At 37.7% G+C, this 22,686-nt stretch overlaps 5 protein-coding genes across 10 annotated transcripts; 2 read left to right on the forward strand and 3 right to left on the reverse strand.

Annotated features, from left to right (window-relative positions):
* Nucleotides 1-460: 460 nt before the first annotated feature.
* Nucleotides 461-1,888, forward strand: LOC117621853 (scopoletin glucosyltransferase-like). The gene has a single exon (XM_034352398.1). The coding sequence runs from the start codon at nt 461-463 to the stop codon at nt 1,886-1,888; it is 1,428 nt and encodes a 475-aa protein (XP_034208289.1).
* Nucleotides 1,889-1,911: 23 nt separating this feature from the next.
* On the reverse strand, nt 1,912-5,254 carry LOC117623162 (GPN-loop GTPase 3). Of its 5 annotated transcripts, none has more exons than XM_034354032.1 (10): nt 5,175-5,254; nt 4,886-5,091; nt 4,135-4,243; nt 3,967-4,048; nt 3,657-3,742; nt 3,059-3,162; nt 2,817-2,947; nt 2,620-2,713; nt 2,411-2,466; nt 1,912-2,210 (listed from the first exon to the last, which is right to left on the reverse strand). In XM_034354032.1, exons 2-10 carry the CDS (start codon nt 4,928-4,930, stop codon nt 2,114-2,116), a joined length of 804 nt encoding a protein of 267 aa, XP_034209923.1. In that variant the 5' UTR covers nt 4,931-5,091; nt 5,175-5,254; the 3' UTR covers nt 1,912-2,113. The 5 variants fall into 5 exon arrangements, with proteins under 5 accessions (XP_034209923.1, XP_034209925.1, XP_034209924.1 ...); XM_034354034.1 differs by having other exon boundaries at nt 4,886-5,032; nt 5,175-5,250; XM_034354033.1 differs by having other exon boundaries at nt 4,886-5,088; nt 5,175-5,222.
* Nucleotides 5,255-5,735: 481 nt separating this feature from the next.
* LOC117621228 (glutamyl-tRNA reductase-binding protein, chloroplastic) lies at nt 5,736-9,117 on the reverse strand. Its single transcript, XM_034351581.1, has 5 exons — nt 8,552-9,117; nt 8,342-8,422; nt 7,079-7,183; nt 6,752-6,901; nt 5,736-6,173 (listed from the first exon to the last, which is right to left on the reverse strand). The coding sequence occupies exons 1-5, from the start codon at nt 8,933-8,935 to the stop codon at nt 5,934-5,936; spliced, it is 960 nt and encodes a 319-aa protein (XP_034207472.1). The 5' UTR covers nt 8,936-9,117; the 3' UTR covers nt 5,736-5,933.
* Nucleotides 9,118-9,260: 143 nt separating this feature from the next.
* Nucleotides 9,261-14,024, forward strand: LOC117621226. 2 transcript variants are annotated; one of them, XM_034351579.1, is made up of 8 exons: nt 9,262-9,458; nt 9,900-10,128; nt 10,305-10,367; nt 10,531-10,667; nt 11,194-11,231; nt 11,329-11,374; nt 12,729-12,893; nt 13,649-14,024. In XM_034351579.1, exons 1-8 carry the CDS (start codon nt 9,320-9,322, stop codon nt 13,822-13,824), a joined length of 993 nt encoding a protein of 330 aa, XP_034207470.1. In that variant the 5' UTR covers nt 9,262-9,319; the 3' UTR covers nt 13,825-14,024. The 2 variants fall into 2 exon arrangements, with proteins under 2 accessions (XP_034207471.1, XP_034207470.1); XM_034351580.1 differs by lacking the exons at nt 11,194-11,231; nt 11,329-11,374 and having other exon boundaries at nt 9,261-9,458.
* Nucleotides 14,025-17,139: 3,115 nt separating this feature from the next.
* Nucleotides 17,140-21,055, reverse strand: LOC117622266 (probable xyloglucan glycosyltransferase 5). Its single transcript, XM_034352874.1, has 5 exons — nt 19,468-21,055; nt 18,930-19,238; nt 18,545-18,835; nt 18,277-18,390; nt 17,140-18,189 (listed from the first exon to the last, which is right to left on the reverse strand). Exons 1-5 carry the CDS (start codon nt 20,191-20,193, stop codon nt 17,542-17,544), a joined length of 2,088 nt encoding a protein of 695 aa, XP_034208765.1. The 5' UTR covers nt 20,194-21,055; the 3' UTR covers nt 17,140-17,541.
* Nucleotides 21,056-22,686: the final 1,631 nt, after the last annotated feature.

Consider the following 22,686-nt stretch of genomic DNA (forward strand, 5'->3'; position numbering starts at 1 on the left):
TTAGGACAATGTTGCTAGTACAAATAAAAATATAAATGTAAGTATATGTTTACACTCTTGTTAAAGTTTGTTTTATCTTCGAAACAACTAGTATATTAATCTAGCGATATTTCTCTTCACTTGATCATACGACGTCTCAATTTTAAATCCATTATATAAAAAAAACCATTAATTATTCTTTGTTGTAATTAATCACATTTGCAAAGAAAATCTACTCACTCATCAAAATGGTGGCAAAGTGCAGAGATTAAACATTGAATGAAGGCATAGGTAATTAGATTAATTGCACTTTGAAATCGAAGATGCGGAGCCTCACACGTTTAGGAAAGCCATTAAACTCTATAAGATTCTATGAACAATACGTAGATTTAAAATTCTAATTCAATAATCAAACTCTATAAATAAAACCCGACTCAAAATTTTGTCCCCACTCATTCGAATTTTGCTACTTCCAGTGACCATGGCTACGTCCTCTCCACCACCACCACCACCACCCCATGCAGTAATTTTCCCTCTCATGGCCCAAGGCCACACCATTCCATTGCTAGACATATCCAAGGCCTTGTCAAGCCGTGGCCTGAAAGTCACCGTCGTCACCACCCCTCAAAACGCACCGTTTATAAGCTCCAAAGTTTCAGACTGCTCGTCAATCTCCATCTCCGTCGTGCCATTTCCAAGCGTTCCTGACCTCCCTCGAGGCTGCGAGAACACCGCCAGCCTCCCTTCCATGGAGCTCCTCGTTCCTTTCATCGCAGCCACCAAAAAAATGAAACAACCATTCGAAGCTCTTCTGAAGGAGATGGTGGAAAATGGTTCCCGCCCAATTTGCGTAATCTCTGACTTCTTTCTCAGTTGGACTCTCGACACGTGTCGCTCTTTCGACATTCCACGTGTTGTGTCGCATGGGATGGGGGTGCTGCCCATGGTTGTTCTTAAAACCGTTTCTTCCATGGATGTCCAACGTGAAACGACGTCGGTTTCGGGTTCTGTAGTAGAGTTGCCCGATTTGAGTCTTCCGTTCGCATTGGATAGGTCCGACTTACAGCCCCGGAATAATGACCCGGAGGATGACCCGTTTTCACGTATGATATGGGAGGTTGAAGAGGCCGATAGGAATAGCTGGGGTGTGATTGTGAATAGCTTTCAGGAGCTTGAATGCGAGTACGTGGCTGCATTGGAAGCTTTGCACAAGCAGGCCAAGGCATGGTGTGTGGGGCCCGTTCTGCTCTATGATTATATTCCACCAGGGACTCGTGGGTCCCACGATAAGAGTGAATCATGTCCCTACATCAAGTGGCTGGATGAGCAAGACGGATCCAGTGCGGTGATCTACGTGTCCTTCGGTACACAAGCACGGTTGTCGGGGGATCAGATGGACGAGATCGCTAACGGGCTGGAGATGGCAGGATGTCGGTTCATTTGGGCCGTCCGATCGGGGACCTGGGCTTCGGATGAAGGATGGGAGAGAAGGGTGGAAGGGAGAGGGTTGGTTGTATGTGATTGGGTGGACCAGCGGAGTATCCTAGCACACCCAAAGGTGGGAGGGTTTTTGAGCCATTGTGGGTGGAACTCGGTGTTGGAGAGCTTGTCAATGGGGGTCCCTCTATTGGCCTGGCCAATGGGAGCAGAGCAACCACTGAATGCCAAGTATGTTGCAATGGGATTGGAAGCAGGGTTAATGGTTTCACAAGGGCGGATCACTGCCCTTGATCGCCATGTGATTTGTGATGGAATAAAGGAGTTGATGGGAGGTGAGAAGGGGAGGAGGGCTAGGGAGAGGGCAGGACTATTTGGGACCATGGCAAGGCATGCCGTGGAGAAAGGCGGATCGTCGGATAAGAAATTGGATGAATTGATCAAATGCCTTATTACCAACAAAAAGGAATAAAACATGTAAAAGTTTACTTAGCCTTGATACTGTAATAGAAGTTATATAAATCAGAAATGTACTTCATATGGTTCTACTCTCACATATAATTCTCATATTTCAAACAAGAGTTAATAATTTGGTCTTGCATATTCACAATGCTACCCACATCTTTTAGATCATTTAAAGATCAAGAGTTAAAAGTTTAACAAGGTAGCTCAGCCATCTTCTAGATCATCAAGTTCCTTAATCTTCATCTTCTGGATCAAAATCCTTAATCTTCACGTCAGCATCTTCTCCATACTGAATGCAGGTATCGATCTGCGCCAGGACATAGCTTATGCTGCCAAAAAAGAGAAGGAAAACAGAAGAAACATTACTCTAAGATTACTTACCTGTTAATAAAAGAGTTAATGTAAACAAAATGAAAACACAAAAACAATTTAAAGTAATCTACAGATTCAAAACATCTTAGACGTGCAAACCAGTGATCACAAAATAAGACTAAAGACATCCAGGCAAACATGCATAAAATTAGAGTACCTTGTCGCTTTTCTCAAGTTTAGAGGCACAAAACTCACCATGCCATAATTATCAACCTAACAAACCAAACAGTACAAGATGGTCACTATTTGCAGTAATGCAATTTTTGTGTATTTTTATGTGTAGACCAATATAGACATTGTGCATCGTGACCAAAATCTTGTGAACTCCTGCAACAAATCTCAAAGTTCCAGTGGCTTCTCACTTACCAGTTCAACCAAAGATTTGTTTAGCTTTGCAAACTGAGGAGCCATGCGTTGATTCAACTCTGATAACAAAACTTGAGGCTCCGGATTCAAGAAACTGAAACATTAAAAATGCAGAACAGATTGAGCAATCAAAATAAGCTAAGCAGAATGAAAAAACATGCAAGGTGATAGCAGTAGGAGAGAATAGAGTATCCCACTCTTCAACATCCTTTTTTTTGGCCACAAGGTCCATTTTGGAGAGGATATTGACATGTGGTACTTCAAGTTGAACCATTGCAGAAAGGGATGACATGCACCCACTAATAAACTTTGTCACATCCGTCATGAACTGTTTCAATAGAAATTGGAACGATTTATTTGGGGAGACAAACAGAATAACGAGTAATGCCAAGGCAGGAAGAGAAAAGGCTACAGAGTAGAACATAAAAGTTATACAGACCTGTGAATCAAGCAAGTATACGGCGCAGACGCTGAAATTTTTACGCTTCAAATGGTCCACAAAGTTCTTTAGCACAGGAACATGCGAAAAAAGTTCTATCTGGCCTATAACAAACGCAGAAGTCTCAAATTATTTTGTGTCACACAATTCCTTTAAAACACACACACACACACACACACACACACACACACACACACAGAACTAGGAGCCTTGACATAATTCTACTTTACTAGTATGAAAAACCATGCAGTACCAATTTTTAATCTTATTTCTCAAAAGTTAAATCACTGATAGCATCGTGTGGTAATAAGTGACCGAGGAAAATATATCTATATGAATGCCTTCTAGATAAACGGCCCCTCTTTTAGATAAACAGATACATGAGCCCTAGTGCTTTCTTTTTTTGTTTATTTACATAGTATCTTTCCCTAAACCTATAAAAAAACTCCATCATTTCAGTTTCTCTCTTTTAATGTAATTACTTTAATAAAAGACCTTAACCTCATTGTAGTCAGCTTTTCATTTCATCAATAGATCTCAACCAATAATGCATGATAATAAATACAGACAACAAAGCATGCAGTGTTAGTATGGATACCTGGGCAGTCAAAAACTAAGTAGTCATCATCCAAGTAATTGTCCAATTCCTCTGTGAGCCAATCATCCAGATTGTCTTCAAGGTGTCTAGGAATCAAGATTAAGGCCATTCACCAAAGAATTACAGTTTTTACAGAGAGGGATCACACCCGGAAGTGGTATAAATGATTCACTGTTTTTTCCACACGTAAACATTCCATGTCTGTTAGCCCTTTTAAAAATTGCAATCCTCACATGTGAAAAATAAACAAGAAGAAACAAAACCATAAGAAATGCAAAGAACAATTTGAGGGGAAAAAAATAAAGGATACTCCATGCAGTACAAAAGTCCACCATTGGGACCCAATCCAAGTTCCTCCATAACATCATCCAAGGAAACAAGCTCCCTAATATCTGCCAGAGGGAAAAGAGAAGAAGAGAACACAAGTTGAGTGCAGTGAATGAAAACAAGTGACCAAATAAATGAATTGACTACTTACCCATGGCCACAGGGTAGTCAAAATTTTCTGCAGCGGGATCCAAGTTAATAATATGAATATTCCTCCCAACAGTTGTACAGTGTTCGTGCAATTTAGAGCAATAAGTCGACTGGTTGCAAGAAGCAAACAAATTCATCAAAAATAATAATGGGTAAACAAAAGACCTCAAAGAAAATATTAATCATAGTGATTTCCCATGTGATTATCATATATCCCACATTCAAACAGTGTTAGTACAAATTAGAGCAATTAGTCAGCTGGTTGCAAATGAACTCATCAAAGTGAGTACATAAAAAATGCACACATATTGATCAATACTCATTGCCCACGTGATTATTAGGATGCATCCCACACTCACATTCAAACAGTGTTAGTGTAAATTACAGCGGAAAATCGACTGGTTCCAAGAATAGAACTCAACAAAACTAGTAATGGGTACATAAAAACATGCAAACATATTAATCGATACTCATTGCTCATGTGATTATGATGCATCCAACATTCACATTCAAACAGTGTTGGTGCAAATTAGAGCAGAAAATCGACTGGTTCCAAGAAGCAAACATACTTATCAAAACAAGAAATGGGTACATAAAAACATCAAAAATATATATAATCATAGTGATTGCCTATGTGATTATGATGTATCCCACATTCAAACAGTTGGTGCAAATTAGAGCAAGAAATCGACTGATTCAAGTATTGGGTACATAAAAAAAATCAAAAAATGTCAATCATGGTGTGAAATTACCTTGCCGCTGCCAGCAGGGCCAATAACCAGTTGTGCATAACCCATTTTAGATATCTGGGTTTTCTTCCAAAGCTGCTAATTCAGAGAATAAGACGGATAAAGTTGAAGATTGGGGAAGACGAGAAGATTGCAACTGCGAGATATGCACTGCACCAAACGCCAATTGCCAACAACCAATCGAGGGTATTAGAGAGTCCCATCACCTACTAAAATATAATACAAGAATATATTGTTAATGGATTCTGATTAATTAAATACGAACCCTCTCAAAACCCAGAGAGAGCTTTACCTGCTCTGCTTCTCTCTGATAGAAAGGGTCTAGGGTTTTTGACATTTTATGACGAGAGTCTTTTATTTTCCCTTCGTTTTTCTTTGTCTTTTGCCGCTATTTTTTATTTCTTTTTATTTTCTTCTTTTTCAGAATGGTCCACGTCATCATGCTGATTGTGGATTTGTTCTTCTTTTTTTCTTTTTTCTTTCTGGGACTGGAATATGTTGCATTTATGATGAAAAAGCTTTATTTTTTAATTTTTTAATTTTTTTAATTTATGAAAGTATGAAAATAGATTTGTTATGAAAGGATGAAAGGATGAAAAGAGTTACATTCAGCCAGCTTGACTACATTACAGCAAATAAATTCCGAAAGGAAACAATTCCTCAGAGAACTTGATAACATTGTGAACCTTTACATAAATTTTCAAGACATTAGAGTATAATGGCATTTTTTGTTGTTGCCAAAGTTTGAAATGGGAGAGGGGTTTTCTCACACACACTCGTCTCCACACTCGTCTCCAAGTCAAGATTCTTTTCCACTAGGCTAGACTCCGTTAGCAAGTATAATGAGATTATCTTTGCCGTAAAAAGGATTAAAATTTATTTCTCAAATTATATGGAACTCAAATACAATCTCAAAATTGTGACATCTCTGAAAGTTAATAATAAGGGCATACTAAAAGCCTTGTACAAAGTAACAAGCTCAACCAAGTTGCCTCTTTTGCAGCTAAAGTAAGCATATCAATACATTTTATAAACACAGCACACACAAAGTTTACTCTCCCTTGTATGCTATCTGCTTAACTTGTTTCACTCTTTCAAAATCTGGGGCATAGAAATTCTTTTCTACCTCCCAAGCTAATTGAGACATACAATTAAATGTTGATTTTGCACCCTTCTCGTCAGTCACATCCCTGGGAAAGGGAATGCGAACCTCGAATGTACCTTCCTGAGGAGACCAAAGACGCAGGTCAAAGCCTAACCGATCAATCCAAATCAATTTTGCTTCAGAAACCTGCAAAGCAAAACAGTGTACCATGACCACATAGCAAGAGAAAATACAACTAAACGCAGATTCACTGAAAGTGATGTATAAACTAGTCCTCAAGGAATGTTAATAAACACTTTTACTAAACAGTTAATGCTCCTCAAGCTTCTTGAGGAAAAATGGTTATTTGGTTTATAGAAATCCTGTAATAGAAATGGAAGGTTTTTCTGGCACCTCAATATTGTTGAACAGGCAATGATACAAATTATGGGTTGGATGACTGAAAAATGACACATTGGAGTTAACTTGGGATTGTCAATTAGTCCATCTTTTAGGCAAGAGTTGAAACACTCCTTCAATTAAATCTGCAAGGATGATTTATTGCATCAAATTGCATGAACCCCTCAAGTGAAAGCTCGCTCATTGGTTGCTTTCTTTTCAAGGTTAAAAAACACATTAGTTTTGACCCAAACCTTGCAACTAGTCTTGGCATTGTCTTGTTTAAGTTAACAAATCTTGTATGTAATTGAGTGTTTCCGGTAGTGAGGAATCAATATGCAACTGAAGATATAACCAACGATCACAAAAAGTTGGTTGGCACAAACCTGGAAGTTCAAATCAGCATAGATGTTGCAGAAACGGTTAATATCTTCAATGTTGTTGGTGTTTATCTCATTCACTAGCTTTTCCGCAAAGTCCCGAAGAGGATCAGGTTGTGCATTTTTATAATCTGAAGATGTAACCCATACACCACCCTGTGAGAGTATCATCAAAGTTAGAAAACAGATAAGCCTTTGAATAAGTCCTCTGTCTAAATACATACCAATTTAAGAGCTACAGGCAAAACTTAGGATTAGGCCATACCAGTATTGTAAATAACTATTGCTTATAATTACTAGTCCAGCACAGAAGCAAATAAAACACCAAAATACCTCTTTAAAGTCCTCCAACTGAAGTACCCGTTCCACAGAAACAACATATATAAGGTCTTCGTCGACTTCTTCTCCAAACCTCTTTGTCCATACTGAATGAAGGTACTGACAGTAATGGCATTGAACATCCAAATGAAAGATCAGATTATAACAATATAACACCTCACACATACATACTAGCAAAAAAACAGATCACACATGAATGCTTTTTATTAGCTTTAAATGGATAGTTGAAAATAATAGATTAATAAGGTATCAAGAAGCCACTACCATGGGACTGTCTATGCTTCTGTTGGAGGACTGAGTCCAGCACATAAATCCAACCACACAATGCTGGAGTTTAGGTCTGTACACTAAGTCAGGAATGTTCATTGCCAAGCCAATATACTAAAGTGGTGTAAAGTCTAGACACAGCCTGGTCCAGAAAGCCCAGAGCATGACCACAGAAATATTTTGCCTCAGGTTGCAGTGATTCTGGTTATCTGGAAACTGATTTTCTATAAGATTTCCTTTTTTTGGCTTAATTTAATTGTGTTGCTTATTATTAAGAAATCTTTTCCTTTTTATATCAGATTGCCTCTCTATAAGCAAGGCTTTGTAAGAGATACACAAACTAAAATTTTCGGCAAGGTCACTTTATTTTAATGTTGAGGTTCCAATAAACTTCTCCCATGTGAGATTCCTGGAAGCCCTTACAACATATCTTATCCTCTAATTTTCTGCCCTTATATTCAACTTCCAATTACACCCAAACAATAATCCAACCCAATCCTAATGTCAAAACTGCACATAACACACAAAACAATAACCAGCACCTCAGAACCATAATATGGTACATGTTGGTCAATCATAAATCATACTGTTTAAAGGTTATGCAAGCCGGGGGCATATGAGAGATAGCTCTAGTACTTACTTGAAAAAAGCCATGGCAGTCTGCCATAAACATCCTAATATTCTATCCTAATGCAAATAATGCAATCATAATTTGAAACGGACTAGTTGCAGTTGGTGGAAGACTACGGAAGTTCGACCAAAAACAAAGCATCGTAAATATGTTTACTTTCAAGTTATGCATCCTTCACAGTGAATTCCATCTTTAGTCCCCCAAAAGATCAGCAACAATTATGCTTTTAACATGCTTCCTTTAAACAACTTAAGCAGCACACTAACAACGAGCTAATTACATTGTAACATAAATGATAAATTTATAAATAACAGAGCACTTCCAAGTAAACCTATTCGACCTAAGCAAACATAATTTACCTTCAACATCTTCCTGTCTTCTGGTTTGTCAATGCTACCTAATATCGTGCATTGAGGCGTCCGCAGCCCACATTGCTCTAACTGTGCACCAAAGAAAATAACAACGCCGCCTTACATTGAGCTTCATAATCAACCATATAACTTAGAAAATTAGAGCCCTTTAAGGCCGTGAACAAAATGCAAACACATAGTGTTCGGTGAGAAAAGCACCTGGACATGGAAGCTAGACCTCCTGTCAATGGAGAACTGCCGATTAGAGGCATTCAAGCACAAGACTGGAGTGCCTTCTGGGTCAACAGCGAAGCGAACGCCAATACCCAAAGGCCAACCTTCTTGGGTCAAAGTAGAAAGCGTGCCCACAGACACCAACTCCATAATAGTCCTTGAAACCTCAGCCGGAAACGGCTTATGGGTCTTCTTCTCCAAGTGGGTCGGCTCTGAAACAGTCGAAAGCGAGCATTTTAGTGTTCTCCACTGAGTTTTGAGAAACGGATTTTGCTTTGAAGGAGTGAAGAATTGGGTTTTGGGAATTGGTTTTGAAGGAGTGAATGGAAGAGCCACATGGGTTGTGAGAGATTGAGTTTGGTGAAGCATTTGATGGAAAGCTCGTGTAAGATTGTTAATTCAATTGGGTTGATTTCTGAGAAGTAGAGACAAATGTGAGAATTTTTTTGGTGGTCAATGAGATTGAGAGGGCTGCAGACTTAACAAAAAAAGTGACAGTTTGGACAACAGTTGAGAATGGAGGAGGTGGTGGTGATGATGATGATTATGATGATAAGTTGGAAAGGGATCAGAAAAATGTGAAGAAAATGAGAGCAGAGATCATGTATCTGCGGCTGCAAGATAAGCGGAGTAGGGCCTAGGGATTTAACAAAAAAAAAAACCTTTTTTTGGGGCACAAAAATAAACCTTCTTTCAATTTCTAGAGTGCCCTCCAAAACCCAAAAACTTGTTTTGCATTTTGATGAGAAGCAAATGAAGGCAGAGGCAGCAGCAGCAACCTTCAACAATCCCATTCGTCCCCTCCCATCCAATCTCTACTCATCACCCATTTCCCGCCAAATCAACTTCCCTTACCAAAGGTGTCTACTTGGTCGATATAATTCCGTCAAAGGTGAGTTCTTTTTCACTCCTATGTAATTTGTAAACTCCGCAACTCAATCTCCATACAAAAAGAAAAAAAGAAGAAGACGTTATTTTCCTCTTGTTTAGTTGCGGAGGCAAGTAAGCACAATAAGTAAATAACCCAGAATTTCATTGAAGTGTTAAGTCAGTGAACCAGCTCGTTGTTCGGTTTAGCCAAAGCTTTAGTTTTTTTTCGTAAGTAATTGGAAAAATGAAGCTCAATTTTTTATTTTCTCTGAAATCAAAGGGCCATATCATGTTGTTCATTTGTTTAAGCTTGTGAAACTGTACTTTTGCTTGTGTGATTTGTGTGTACTTATGTATGGACTTACGTATGTGTGTGTATAACTGCAAATTATGCTCTCCAGTTTTAGAAAAATGGCATGTACTTGTATGAACATATGATTATGGTCTTTATTTGGGCGTGCAGGCTTGCAGTTGTACAGCAGTGGGTCTCTACGGTATACTGGGGGTGTAGTTTGTGCTGTCAATGGAGATGGGAGAGGGTATGTATCTTCGTGGGACGAGAAACCATATGAATATCTTCCAACTGGGAGAAAGTCTTACTTGGATGAGCAAGACATTGTCACATTTCTTGACCCTCCTAAGGACTTGATTCCTCTGGACTCGGCTTCTTACAATCCTGCTGCATATCTTTGGTCAGTTTTTTCAATCATTATCATTTTTTTAATTTTAACTCTTTTATGTTATTTTGTTACTTAGATTTATGGTACTTTGAAGTTATTCTTCGTTGTTGTGAAAATGCTGAGAAAAAGAACAAATATTAATTCTTAATCTGTTACCGTTTCTAAAATTGTATGTCTGTGTTTTTTAGGAAAAAAATTGATGATATTCCCCCCGAAAGGCGTCATCGACTGCTGCGATTGCTAGAACCTAGGTAACTTGTTTATGTTATACTATAAAATCCATTGAATCTCGTCTTACAATGACAAGTTATGAAGACATAAGGCACTTATGTATCTTTATTTTATAAAGAAATTTTCTTTTGAAATTAATAGATTGAATGTAGAGTCTTTGACATCTGGACAATTTTAATGCAGGCTCATATCAAGAGCTTGGGAGATAGCTGGCACAAGATACGAGGATCCCAACTTAGCCAAGAGAAGTGCATCTAAATTGTTGTCCAATGAAGATGGTGCAATTTCTCTTGAATATTATAATTGCCGAACAAATGGAGGTAACTTACATAGATCAAGCTCTTTCTACTGGAAGCTCTAATGTCCTCATTAGTGCTTTTTAATAATGAATGTAATCTGTTGGTTGGGGTAGTTTATTGGTTTACAGTTCATAAACTATTGATGTCAAGAACATGAAAGTTTCTGCTTATATGATGTTAAAAACTACTTGCTGGCTTTATTTAGATGAGCAGAAGTTTCCTCTTTTAGTTGGAATTTTTTTTTTTTTTGGTAGAACTGTTTTAGTTGGAAATAGCACATTTCTGGTCATAATTGGATGGTTATTTGCTATACCCCCTTGTTGAAGTAGGCCTTCTCAAACTTCTGATTTCATATTTTAACTGTTTCATTTTCTGAGAATTTATGTGCTTAATTTCCTTATATAGGCTAGGTTACTTGCTCGCAAATGCCACCTTTTTCTGTTATAGCAATAACCCGTGGAGAAGTATATTTTGAGCCTCCTTTTAATCTGAATCTTATTTACCTTTCAAAAAATTTGTGGCACTGATATTGGATAATATTTAATAGGACCAATGCCCATTTCTTGGATAAACTCTTTCAAGAAGGTAACTCCTGTACTCCTATTGATTTTTCCTTTCTTCTCCCTGCTTGAATATGCATGTATTGTAGGGGATGTGTAATTGGATGTTCTGCAAATTCCAGGCAATTTTTTCTTGGAAGGACGGGGAGATTTATGGACGATTTATTGGTAACTTTATGATTTTTGTAATTTAATTTTGCTTTTTTTTTTACTACACATCTCGTGAAAATTAAAATTGAATTGAATGTAGCATATTCCCTTGCTTCATAATATTCATGGGGATTGGCAATGGATGAGTTCTTGTGATCTTTATTTTCCCATTTACATCTATCTATATAATTTCTAAATCATTTTCGGTGCAATTTTTAAGGTGATGGATGAGTTATTGAATCTTTATTTTCCCATTTACATCCGTCTATAATTTCTAGTGTAAGATGGTAGGTCTGATTGTCAGTGCAATTATAACGGCTGAAGTTAGAGTTGCATGAATAATACTATGCAAGTTGATGGAGTAGACCTCCAAAATACATATTGTTATATGGGTAAATTATGAGTTTCAGCTACTGTATTTATGAAGTCATACTTATGAAGTTATGGTAAATTCAAATACTTGTGTTTAATGCTTCCCCCTCATATTGAATTAGTTAGGACAAGTGATGACAGAAATTCAGTGCCATAAGATTAATAAGCTTCATTGGTTACTAATTTAGATTCTTATTGGTCCATGATATGCAATATATAGTTCCTTTATGTAGCATTATGGACATAACTTAGAGCTATGGTGTGGGATTTTAAGCACATGGCCTATGCATATTGACAGGATTTTCCTTGTCAAACATTATCCTTCTAAATGTGATAGCATGGTATATCAATTGAAGATGAATCATGATGTGTTTCATTAGTCCTTATATTGAATATGCAGTTATGTACTGCAAAAATAGAGTAATCTGTTCTGTTATTCTTATGCTTGAATGCTTCTTGCATGAGTGATATCCAATCTTAACAGAATAATTCATTGGAAATGAGAGGAGGTGGAAGATTGAGCTACAAGCATGTATCTAAAGCTGTAGGATAGAACAGGAGCTGTTCTTACTGGAGGAATTGCAGAGGGAGCGAGCTGCTCTGATAGTTTAAGGTTTGGTGAATGTTATAAGGCAGTGCAGTAAAACTAGAGGAAAGTTAATCCGTATCTTGGGGAAGAATCCAAAAAGATATTTATTTTGTTTCCAAAGAAAGGAACCCAAATAGAACTACTGATACTATCAATAGTTTGGAATAAGAAATAGAACTACCGATACTGTAATTTAACATGTACTTTGAGGTTTCTTATAATAGCTGTAAGTTTCATATTTTAGTTGAAAGTTTTAGGATGAGTTTGTTTTGGATGTTTTCAATCCACTTTTTCATTGCATGGTTTGCAATTCCAAGAGTAGAGGTTAATTGGCCACAACTAATCAAGTTTGTTGATATAACTCTAAGCAGTTTGTTGATATTACTCTTAACAATTATTGTAATGAATCAGGTGGATCATTTGCTACTGGACTTGCAAATTCCTTTAGTCCATTGTACTTTGTAGTGAGACAGTTTAAGGAAGTAATGCCAACTGAACAACCTTGTGATCTAGCATATGAATTTGGGGATGGGCTGTTTGATCTCCATGAATACCCAGAGGGTTTTCCAAAACCAGGTATGATTTTCCATACATCCAATGCAATGTGGTCACTAGTTCACTATTAGCAGTGGTCATTCTTTGCAAAAGTTTCGTTTGGATTTTTTATTTTATTCAAAGAAATTAATCTTAACTTTTCCAATGAAAAAGCTAAGTGCAAGAGAAAAGAATGTTCTGATGAGATGTCTTAATCTAATAAATTAGACATGGTATCTTAGCCTATTCAAAAATTATAAACTTAGACATGGTAGATCATCTCAACGATGTTTCTAAAAGATGTGGAGTAATTGGAGCACTTGGTGCACAGGTCCAGTAACTTTGATCTCTATAAATAGGTGTGTACACAATACACATATCATATACTCCTAACCATTCTTACCTATATTTTGCATATATTGCAAGTCTTCTCAACATGCTTTTCCTTAGGTTCTCAATTTTCCCCAAAAAAAAGTTTATGTTCTCGGTTCCCGTCACTTTCCACTTCCAGTTCTCGTATCATCTCTACTTTCTTTGAGCTATGATTGAAAACTGTCTGGCCATACTAACTGCCAATGAGCTGTGTTTTCCGCTAAAGGGTTTAGTTGTGGTACCAGCTGTTTGCCAATAAGTTGTCTGTTTGCTCAAACATTAGCTTCTGCAAGGGCCACTAATAACCCAAGCTCAAGTATATTTTCCGTATGCAAATTTATTTTTGGGTTTATAACATATGTATGGTTTCACTGATATAATTATCTAACTGTAAATAATTTTATATGTGCATTTTGTTTTTGTAGTCAAGCATCCATATCCTTTCAACGATCAAGTGGTTGTGTATGTTCGTCATCTGGGACCGGGTGTTTCAGTAGGGCAAGCATGGCAAGAAGGAAAAGAATTACAACAGGTACCACAAAAGTTATGCAGCGAGATTCTGATGGTGAAAGATTATTCTGCTCTTAGAGAAAATCAGTAATCGTTCTCATGAGGATCATATTTTAGAAAAGGTGAAAGACTATGCTGTAATCATTTGTAGCTGGGGAGCTCATGTTGTAAGGTGTTTGGAAAACAAGTACAGAAGGGGTAGGGATCAGGAGAAGATCAATTCCTGTTAGTGTAAGCCAACAGCAAGTGATTCAAATTAATTTGATCTATAAAGTGGTTTTTTTTATCAAAGCCTTGTTTATCAAAGTTGCAGCATTTATTTTTGATGAAGTCAAGATATATAACAAATTATTCAATTAATATGGTTAATGCTGGATATAGAAGCAAATGTGTTTTGGAAGAATGAACTGGGAATTTTCAGATCAGCATATTCCGAACCTGTCAAATTAGTGTGAGAGACATTTAGTGCAGCACATGAAAGGCCTTAAAAGGACATTAAAACGCTAGGCAGCCTGGCTACAACTTATTATCATTTAAACAAGCCACCAACTAAGATTGCTGATGATGCCTGCCTTAGATTTTTTTATGAGTTATGAATTCCTCATGGCAAGTTGCTTGCTCAATGTCAAGGAGCATGTGATTATGTTGATAATCAAATATCAGTATTTATCATTATGGCTGTGGGAGCAAATTTCCCCACGAGAATATTCGCTAAAGGTTCCTTCGTCTTCTCCGCCTATCTTTCTCCCTGCAAAACATATCGGAGTAAAAGGACCACACCCGGGGGGTGTTGGCCAAAGGCCCTCCGATGCCTAAGTTAGGTAGGGTAATTCAAGGAAAACCGGGTGGCAGGAGCCGTGTGTGGTGGCCGGAGCCTTGTGTGAGAGAGAGAAAGAGAGGAGATGGCTAGGTTTTTTGATAAATAATTTCTGCAGAGTTTTAGTAGGAATTTAGACGTACCTCAACCTTTATGTGTGGCCATCCTTTTATAGTGGTCTCGGAGGCTAGAGTTTCAGATGAATAATTCCGTAGATGGAAGGGAATTATTCCTCCCCTTTTTGGGATTGATTTGATTAATTAGGGATTTGATTTATTAGGGTAAATCAAATCCCTAATTGTGGTAGGCATCAAGTCAAATCCCGATTCAATTAGGTAACTCCTAATTTAATTGGGGATCGTGGTATTTAACCAAATCAAATCTCAACCTAATTAGGTAACGTTCAATTTAATTGGATAATTCCCAATTAAATTGAGTAACTCCCAATTAGGTTGATCAATTCCCAATTTGGTCAAATAATCCCCAAATGGTAGAAATTATTTGACCTAGGATTTGATTTAATTAGGTTCCCACAATGGCCATCATGGCCATCATGGCATGGCTTAAGCCGTCGTCCATGAGGAAGAACACTTGTGTAGAACTTTTGCTCTCTCTGGCTAATAACGGTATGCCACGCGTGATAACTTTTCATTTAGCAAATTGTGAATGGCCGGAGATAACCATTTCACACAAGTTTTTCTACTCCATGAGAGCAATTGAGTTCAGTGTGTGAAAAGGCAAAATAAACTTGGTGCACCAGAGGGTAAAGTAAACCAATAGAAGAGAAACTCTTAACTAAAGAGGCATTTGATGAAAAGGGCACAAAACACCACATCAAAAGTGACTTTTGGCAAAGAGTTTAGGGTGTAATAATTGAATGTAACGATGAGAGGATGTGACCATTCGTTAAAAGAAATTACATATGTTTGGGAAATGTTACACCTATTGACTGTTTAAAAATAGACAAGTCAAACAAAATGACTATTTTCTCTCTCTCACATACATATTCAGAAATTATGTTTGCAATAATTATATGTTCACAATGAAGCATTTTGATATGTAATGCAAATAGGCCAATTGGGTTGTCAACTTCTATCTAAGTGGAGAAAAACAGCCAAAAAACATGGACCGTGCTAATTGGCCAGAAGCCTCCAAGCCAGTAGGGCTCACTTGGTTTGCTCCTTAACCCACATTTGCATTGCTACAAGACACTCATCTTTAATGACTGCAGAATATGATCTTTAAAAAGATCATGGTTGATCTGTATTTATTTATTTATTTTCTTAATTTTTGTGAGAAATTGTTGAGAAGATTTTAAAGGACCCATTGGTTTGCAGTTTACAAGAATGAGATGAATCTGAATCCTGTTTATAGCTTTTTTTTTTTCACAGGTTCCCCAACTTTGTCTCTAGACAATAAATTGGAGGGGAGCTGGCCACATCTTCTTTTGTCTGTTTAATTGATTTCAATCCCAAACACTCAAAGCCCGAGGATGCAAATGACACACTGCTCATTTATGAATGTTACCAAAGACAATGAAAAGTATGTATCAAGTGGTTAATTAGTCTTGTCACTTACTTCCCATGAGAGATAGTAAAGTCTCTAGTTGTAAGGATGAAGGGAAAGGTGGATTTACAGCCAATTTTAAAAAATCATTTCTTGCAAAGGACTCACTACTAGTGAGTCACTAGTGTAGTGGTTTGGAGCAATTGCTCTCTCAGGAAAAGTCCTAAGTTCTAATCCTAGTTTTTATGTAGTGTGTTTGAGTTTAGTAAGTTATCGCCCCTCTCAATAGGAAAGGTTCTCAAAAAAAGGCCATTTCTTTATCCATGTTGGGTTCAAAGGAGAAAAAGAAAATCAGTACATTGGTGTGAGTGGGTGAGAAACAAACATGGTTGAGAGCATCTTCAATATATTAGTTGTTTCCCTCTTTGCAGGATTCTGCTTTATGGTTGAAGCTTACAAGACCCTTAGTTTATTTTTCTGTTTAATAAGCCACTCAAATGTGCCTACATCTTATGCCACAAGCCTTAAGGGTCTTCTGCAGTTGAAATGGTTTCCAAGACACCATCATGTGACACATACAACTTGGGCAGTTGTAATATTTTATGAGGGGAAAAATACCAATTATCTTTTTGTGAGTGGTAGTTTGGTCATTAATGAAGCAACATTGTTCATACAAATGCAAAAGTTGGCTTCGAAGTGTTCAAAACTCTAGAAAGGATGCTTTGGAAGGGTCTGCTGAGGTCCACATGACTTGCATGAGTAGGGTTCTTTCTGCATCTACCATCATGCATGCCTTTATTGGAACAACAATTGGCACACACCCAGATATGTGTGGTCCAATGTAGGGTATAATCACATAGCTTAGGGAAAATTACCAATCTTTGCAAATCCAAGGTCAGGAATCTTCCTTGATGGCAAAGGGAAGGGCCAAAGCATGAGCAACACCATTCTCATTGCTTGCCGACACTAATTTTGCCTCTCTCTTATTTCCAAAGAGACATTTTTTACAAATGCAACAAATAATAGGGAAAAGGAAAGGAAGAACAAATGGCACAGAGAGAGAGAGAGAGAGAGAGAGAGAGAGAGAGAGAGAATCTGGTATCAATTGAACTAATGAAATATACAGAGAGTTTTACATGTGTAAAATTTGAAAATTCAAACTACAGAACTCAACCTATCTGGTATTGGAATAAACATCACACAGAATTCTTATATGTAAATAAAAATCACCAATAAGTTATGAACCAAACAAGAAAACAAGAATGGTGTGAGGATTTGATGTGGAAGACTCGCCCGTGTCACAAATGAACCCAAAAAATGATTGCAGCAATACAAGGACAAACAAAAGCTAGAAAAAGAATCTATATGGGCAGCTATTTGCATCTACCAGTGCCAATTTTGGGTACCATTTTGAAAACCAAATTGGTTCCCATCTCTTATTCACCCTTTATTTTAATCTGTACCATTATTTTGCACCTCAAATCTCTAGCTCATCTGCTCACCAATTAGATCAAGCCCCACCAGTAGAAATGATACACCTTGGAATAGTAAGAAGTAGAAATGTACCCCTTGGGCTGATAAAAGGCTCCTAAGTGCAGCAGTAAGCAGCAGGAAGGCCAGGGCTAGCTCTTTCTTATAGATCTTGTTCAATTTCTTCACAGGAGGTTTAGGACCAGCTTCTTGATGCTCTATTAATTTGTTGAGCTCAGAGAGCCCACTATCAGAAGTTCCTCTGTAAAGTTGTGGGTGGTTCATGGCCTTAGATTCCCTCTCCTCCACAGCTAACAGATCAGGCTCTGATGACCGACCCGCCTTCTTGGTAACAACCCATTCATATGAGCTCCCCAACTTGAACAAGCCGGATACCATAGCATTGAATTTGGTAACAGACATTGTGTTTTCAAACAGAAGGTAAGGGACAATGAAGGGGAAGGATCTAAGGGAAGGAAGAATGTTCATGAATGACATAAATACGGGCACATAGCAAATAACCCACATGGACAGCTCAGCTTCAGGGACAAACATGGTCAAAGGAAGTATTATGCAGAACAATGTGAAAGAATAAAATGGGAGAATTAACTTCCTAAGCAGAAAGAATAGTAGTATCAAGTTTGCCTTCTTCCAGAACATCATCTGCAGTATGGCATATAGTACATTCTCAGAACAATATTATCTAGAAAAATACCTAGATCAAAGAGGAGAATCTAATTGTAACAGTACCTTAGAACTAATGATGGCTGGAAGGCACAAACGGAAGAGATGCATCGGACCAGAATGCCAACGGTGCTGCTGCTTTTTGTAAGCTTCATAAGACTCAGGAAGTTCACAAAGGACCTGAAAATCAGTTTCTTAAATTTGATACATCATTTGAAAAGTTTTCGGCAAGGTTTTACCAACTCATGATGCAAAATGCCCGAAAACCATATAGTCAAGGACTAAACATAGGATCAGGTAAGGTTGAATTTGGATTTGAAATAATTAAAATTACCTTGACATCATTGAGGAATATGAATTTCCAACCATTCAGATGGGCGCGAACTGCTATATCCATGTCTTCTACTGTTGTACGCTCGAGCCAGCCTCCAGATTCTTCAAGTGCTTTGATTCTCCAAACTCCAGCAGTACCATTGAAGCCAAAGAAGTTGAGGAAAACCCCATTAACCTGCTGTTCCACCTCAAAGTGGAAGCACAAATTGATGTTTTGGAGGCGTGTCAACAAGTTCTCATCCCTGTTAACAAAAGCCCACCTAGCCTGAACCAACCCCAGCTCAGGATTGTCCTACCACACAAATTAGAACCACAAACCAAAATCAGTCACCTAAAGTAGAAAGGGCTAAAGAGACCAGACAAAGAGCTATATGAGATCTAGCCACCTTAAAATGGGGAACTGTCAGCTTGAGGAAGTCAGGGTTTGGTTGGAAATCAGCATCAAAGATTGCAACAAACTCATAGTCCTTCACGTAATCACAATTCATTGCCGATTTGAGATTCCCAGCTTTATAACCAGTTCTAACCAAACGATGTCGGTAGATAATATTAACACCCCTTTGGTTCCACTTGGCTACTTCTCCCTTAATTAACCACTGTATGCTATCATCATCAGAATCATCCAGAACTTGAATCAGCAAGCGTTCTTTGGGCCAATCAATTTGGCAGACTGCTGAAATAGATTGTTCATACACCTAAATACATTTTATGTCACAGTCATGAATAATCCATGAAAACTAGTAAAAAAGTGCCTTAGAAATCAATTTGTACAGTTATGTATTTAGTTAGTTACCATTCCAATTATAATGTTACTCAAATTTGAATGGTCAGATAAAACTAAAAAAGATCTATCAAAACTAGTAATTGCTACACTAGTTTAATCAGTACAACTTTAACCAGAGAAAAAAGCATTGAAACTGTTACCTCTCTCTCATTACACATAGGAATTTGAACAAGAACCTTCGGATAATAACATCCTGCACCTTCCAAATCGTCTGACTTCAATGGGGTTTCTTCAAACCTTGGCTTAATCTTCTTGAACTTGATCCAGAAGCAACCTAAACAAAGCAGCATACGGTCGGCGGATTGGATTAAGAAGAGAGCAACACAGAAGTTAGTCAAAGCTTGAATTGCAGGTGCAATGTAGTCGGCCCGGAACTCCAACCATACAAAATAAACTGAGTGAAGCCATCCTTTAATCTCCAAAGTTTGGGGGATATGCAAACTATTGGTCTGGAAATAATGCCAACCTTTCAAGTGGGCGACCAGTTCAAAAGCCAGAAAAGCTAAAGCCATGACTAAGAATCCCATAATGACCCTATACAAGGTTCTTCCTTTTCCAGATTTCTCATTTTCCACAGTCACTCCTTGCCCAAATATCAATCTTTTCTTAATGGAACCAAGCAATGACCAAAGAATATTTCCCAGCCAAGCAACACAACCAACAGCTTTATGCGCCTTTAGAAGCAAAACCCATGTAAATTGCTTAGCATTCTTGCCTCTGTCCTTATCAACTGGCCTAAATACTTCATCAGGACCATTTATCTCCAGCACAGAGTAATTGGGGTTCTCCATGGTCACCACCACTGGATTACCCTTACTTGTATTGCCCTTTGCCCACCACCTGGAAAAATCCAAGCTTGGAGCCATTTTTGCTTTAACCTCTCGCTCTCAACTGAACTGTTATGAAGTACAAAAGTAGGTTACCAAATCCAACTCACAGAATCTTGTACCTCACTGTGACCAGTAAATCTGCAGAAATCAGATCTCAGCATTGAAATGCTTAAAAACCCATTTCAGGCCTAAGCACATAAAAACAGAGCCAACACTAAAAACTGAAAATTTAGCAGGAAACCTTCAAACTCAGAGACCAAATTTGAGAAAACTCACAAACCCATTTGAGGCCTGGTTAAAAAGAACCAGATCCAACACTGCAACAACTTCACAAAACCAGTTCAAGCCTCAGCATTTCAAACCAAATGCAGCAAAATAGAAAGACAGAGAGAGGAGTATGTGTGTGGGTGTTTCTTTTGGCACTACCATAAAGCTCCACAAGCTACCCAACATGGGAAATTACCATTATGAGGAAATGTTTTTAAGCATTTGTTCAACGGTTTTAGTCACTTGATTAGCCCATTAAAGAAGCAAACACAGACCCCATATTACCTTTCCACATATTACCATTACTGGTTTGGAATAAAAGTGTTTCTAAATTCATAATTCATTATAAGAAATATAAAATAAATAAATAATATATAATTAAGGAAAGTGAAGATAAAGCTTATAATGAGCATTAACTAAACTCCTAACATGTAGCACCAGACCATGTGAGAATGGGAGTGAACACCCCAATCTTCTCAAAGAAAGAGAGCAGAAGCACTTTGATTGGGTTTTGGAATTTGTACTAAGTTGCAGAAACTGATGAGCTGAGCCCTTTGATTAAAATAATTATAAGTTGATGAGAATAGTAATAAAAAAGACAGGAAAATGGATAGAGAGGAATGGCCACAGACAATGCAGATCCCAAGTCTTATCTGGCCTCGTTCCTTGTCTTAAATTTAAGCCAAATTTGTTGCCAACCCCCACACGCACACATTATGTCGGTGGTCATAAAAAAACAAGAAAGGCTCACTAGTAGCCAATCACACAACATCTTTTTCATGTAAAGCAAAAATCTTTTTTCTGGGATGGTGAACTTATAAATTAGATAGATAGATAGATATATATTAAACCAAGTTCATCATAATTATGATTTAGATGCTTCACAACAGTGACTGTATCTAAGGCACTAAGACATGGTGGGGCATTAAGATTTTAGTATTAATTTCTAGAATTTTGTATTGCTATGTTTTTTTATTATTTATACAAGCGATGTTTAAAGAGGGGGATTTCGAACCTAGAATTTCGGGTGTTGTGGTAAATGCTCTTAACCATTTGAGCTACAAGTCCCTTATATATTGCTATGTTCTTTAGATTACTGAAAGTGAAGGATTTTAGAGTCTCAATTTGTTCATTTTGCTTCTCCTTTACTTGAGAGAAAATTGTGCTTTAAAATTTAAATTGACGTTCTATGACAGTAATGTCTATGCAGGTTGGTTGAATTGAAGCTCAAGCTGCAGCTATTTTTGCTAGAGGGGCCTTCATAAAATAGAGAAACAAATGTTAGCCAGAGATGTCATTTTGTTCTTTTGACTTTCATTGTCATTATATATTCATATGCACTTTGGAATAAGTATAATGTTGTGCTTAATAAGTAATAACTGGAGAATTATCTGGGTTTCTTCTTTGACCTTTCTTCCATGGCCCCATGACTTTGAAAGCTTATATTTAGTGGAGTTGTTGTTACGGTGTGGCCCCAATACCAAAATTTATGTCTTTTTTTATTTATAAATCATTTTGTTTTGATGAACAACTCAGATTAAATTGTAACTGGGAACCAGAGCCATCATTCCTTTGAGTCGGTGCATTCCTATTGGATGCTACTAAAGATGTGGGGACGTCCAAATTTTACTAGGATGGTCAACTTTGGGCTGTTGGGTCAACATGATCAGCCTATCTGCGCCGATAGGCTCTAATCGATCAATGGTGCTGAATTGTCTAGGACTTCTTTTTTGAGTGGGATTTGTCTACGATTCTTTGAAAGAAAAAGAAACAGAGAGAGAGAATGGGTACCCAATTGTCCAAAACAACTTTTTTATTTGGGAGAAAAGAGGAATTTCATTGATTATACACGGGGCAATTACAGAGAATTGAACATCACATACACCCCTAAAACGAAGGGTTCTAGCCAGAATTAGTACACAACAAGAGCACACAAGCCATAAACAATGAGCCTAAGAAAGTGAAACAAAAGAATTAGCTCATTAGAAGCCAAAGCCAGACAAGCAAGCATAACAAGCATAACCATCAATACCAGTGCCAAATGAGCTCTTGGCAAACGGCGAATCACCTCCTATTACCGCTGAAACGAGAAAGAGGGAGCGCCTCCAAGAGAAAGAATGTACCCCTCAATTCATCTTGACACTAAAGGATCTCAGCACAATCTCGTCTCCACCAGGAGTCCAACACCCAAACTATGTGAAAACCAAATATTGGCTTCTCCTCCAACAAAGTAAACCCCAATCCTCAGGAAAGTAGTGAAAA

This window comes from Prunus dulcis, chromosome 3 (assembly GCF_902201215.1).
Source record: "Prunus dulcis chromosome 3, ALMONDv2, whole genome shotgun sequence".
Lineage (NCBI taxonomy): Eukaryota > Viridiplantae > Streptophyta > Magnoliopsida > Rosales > Rosaceae > Prunus > Prunus dulcis.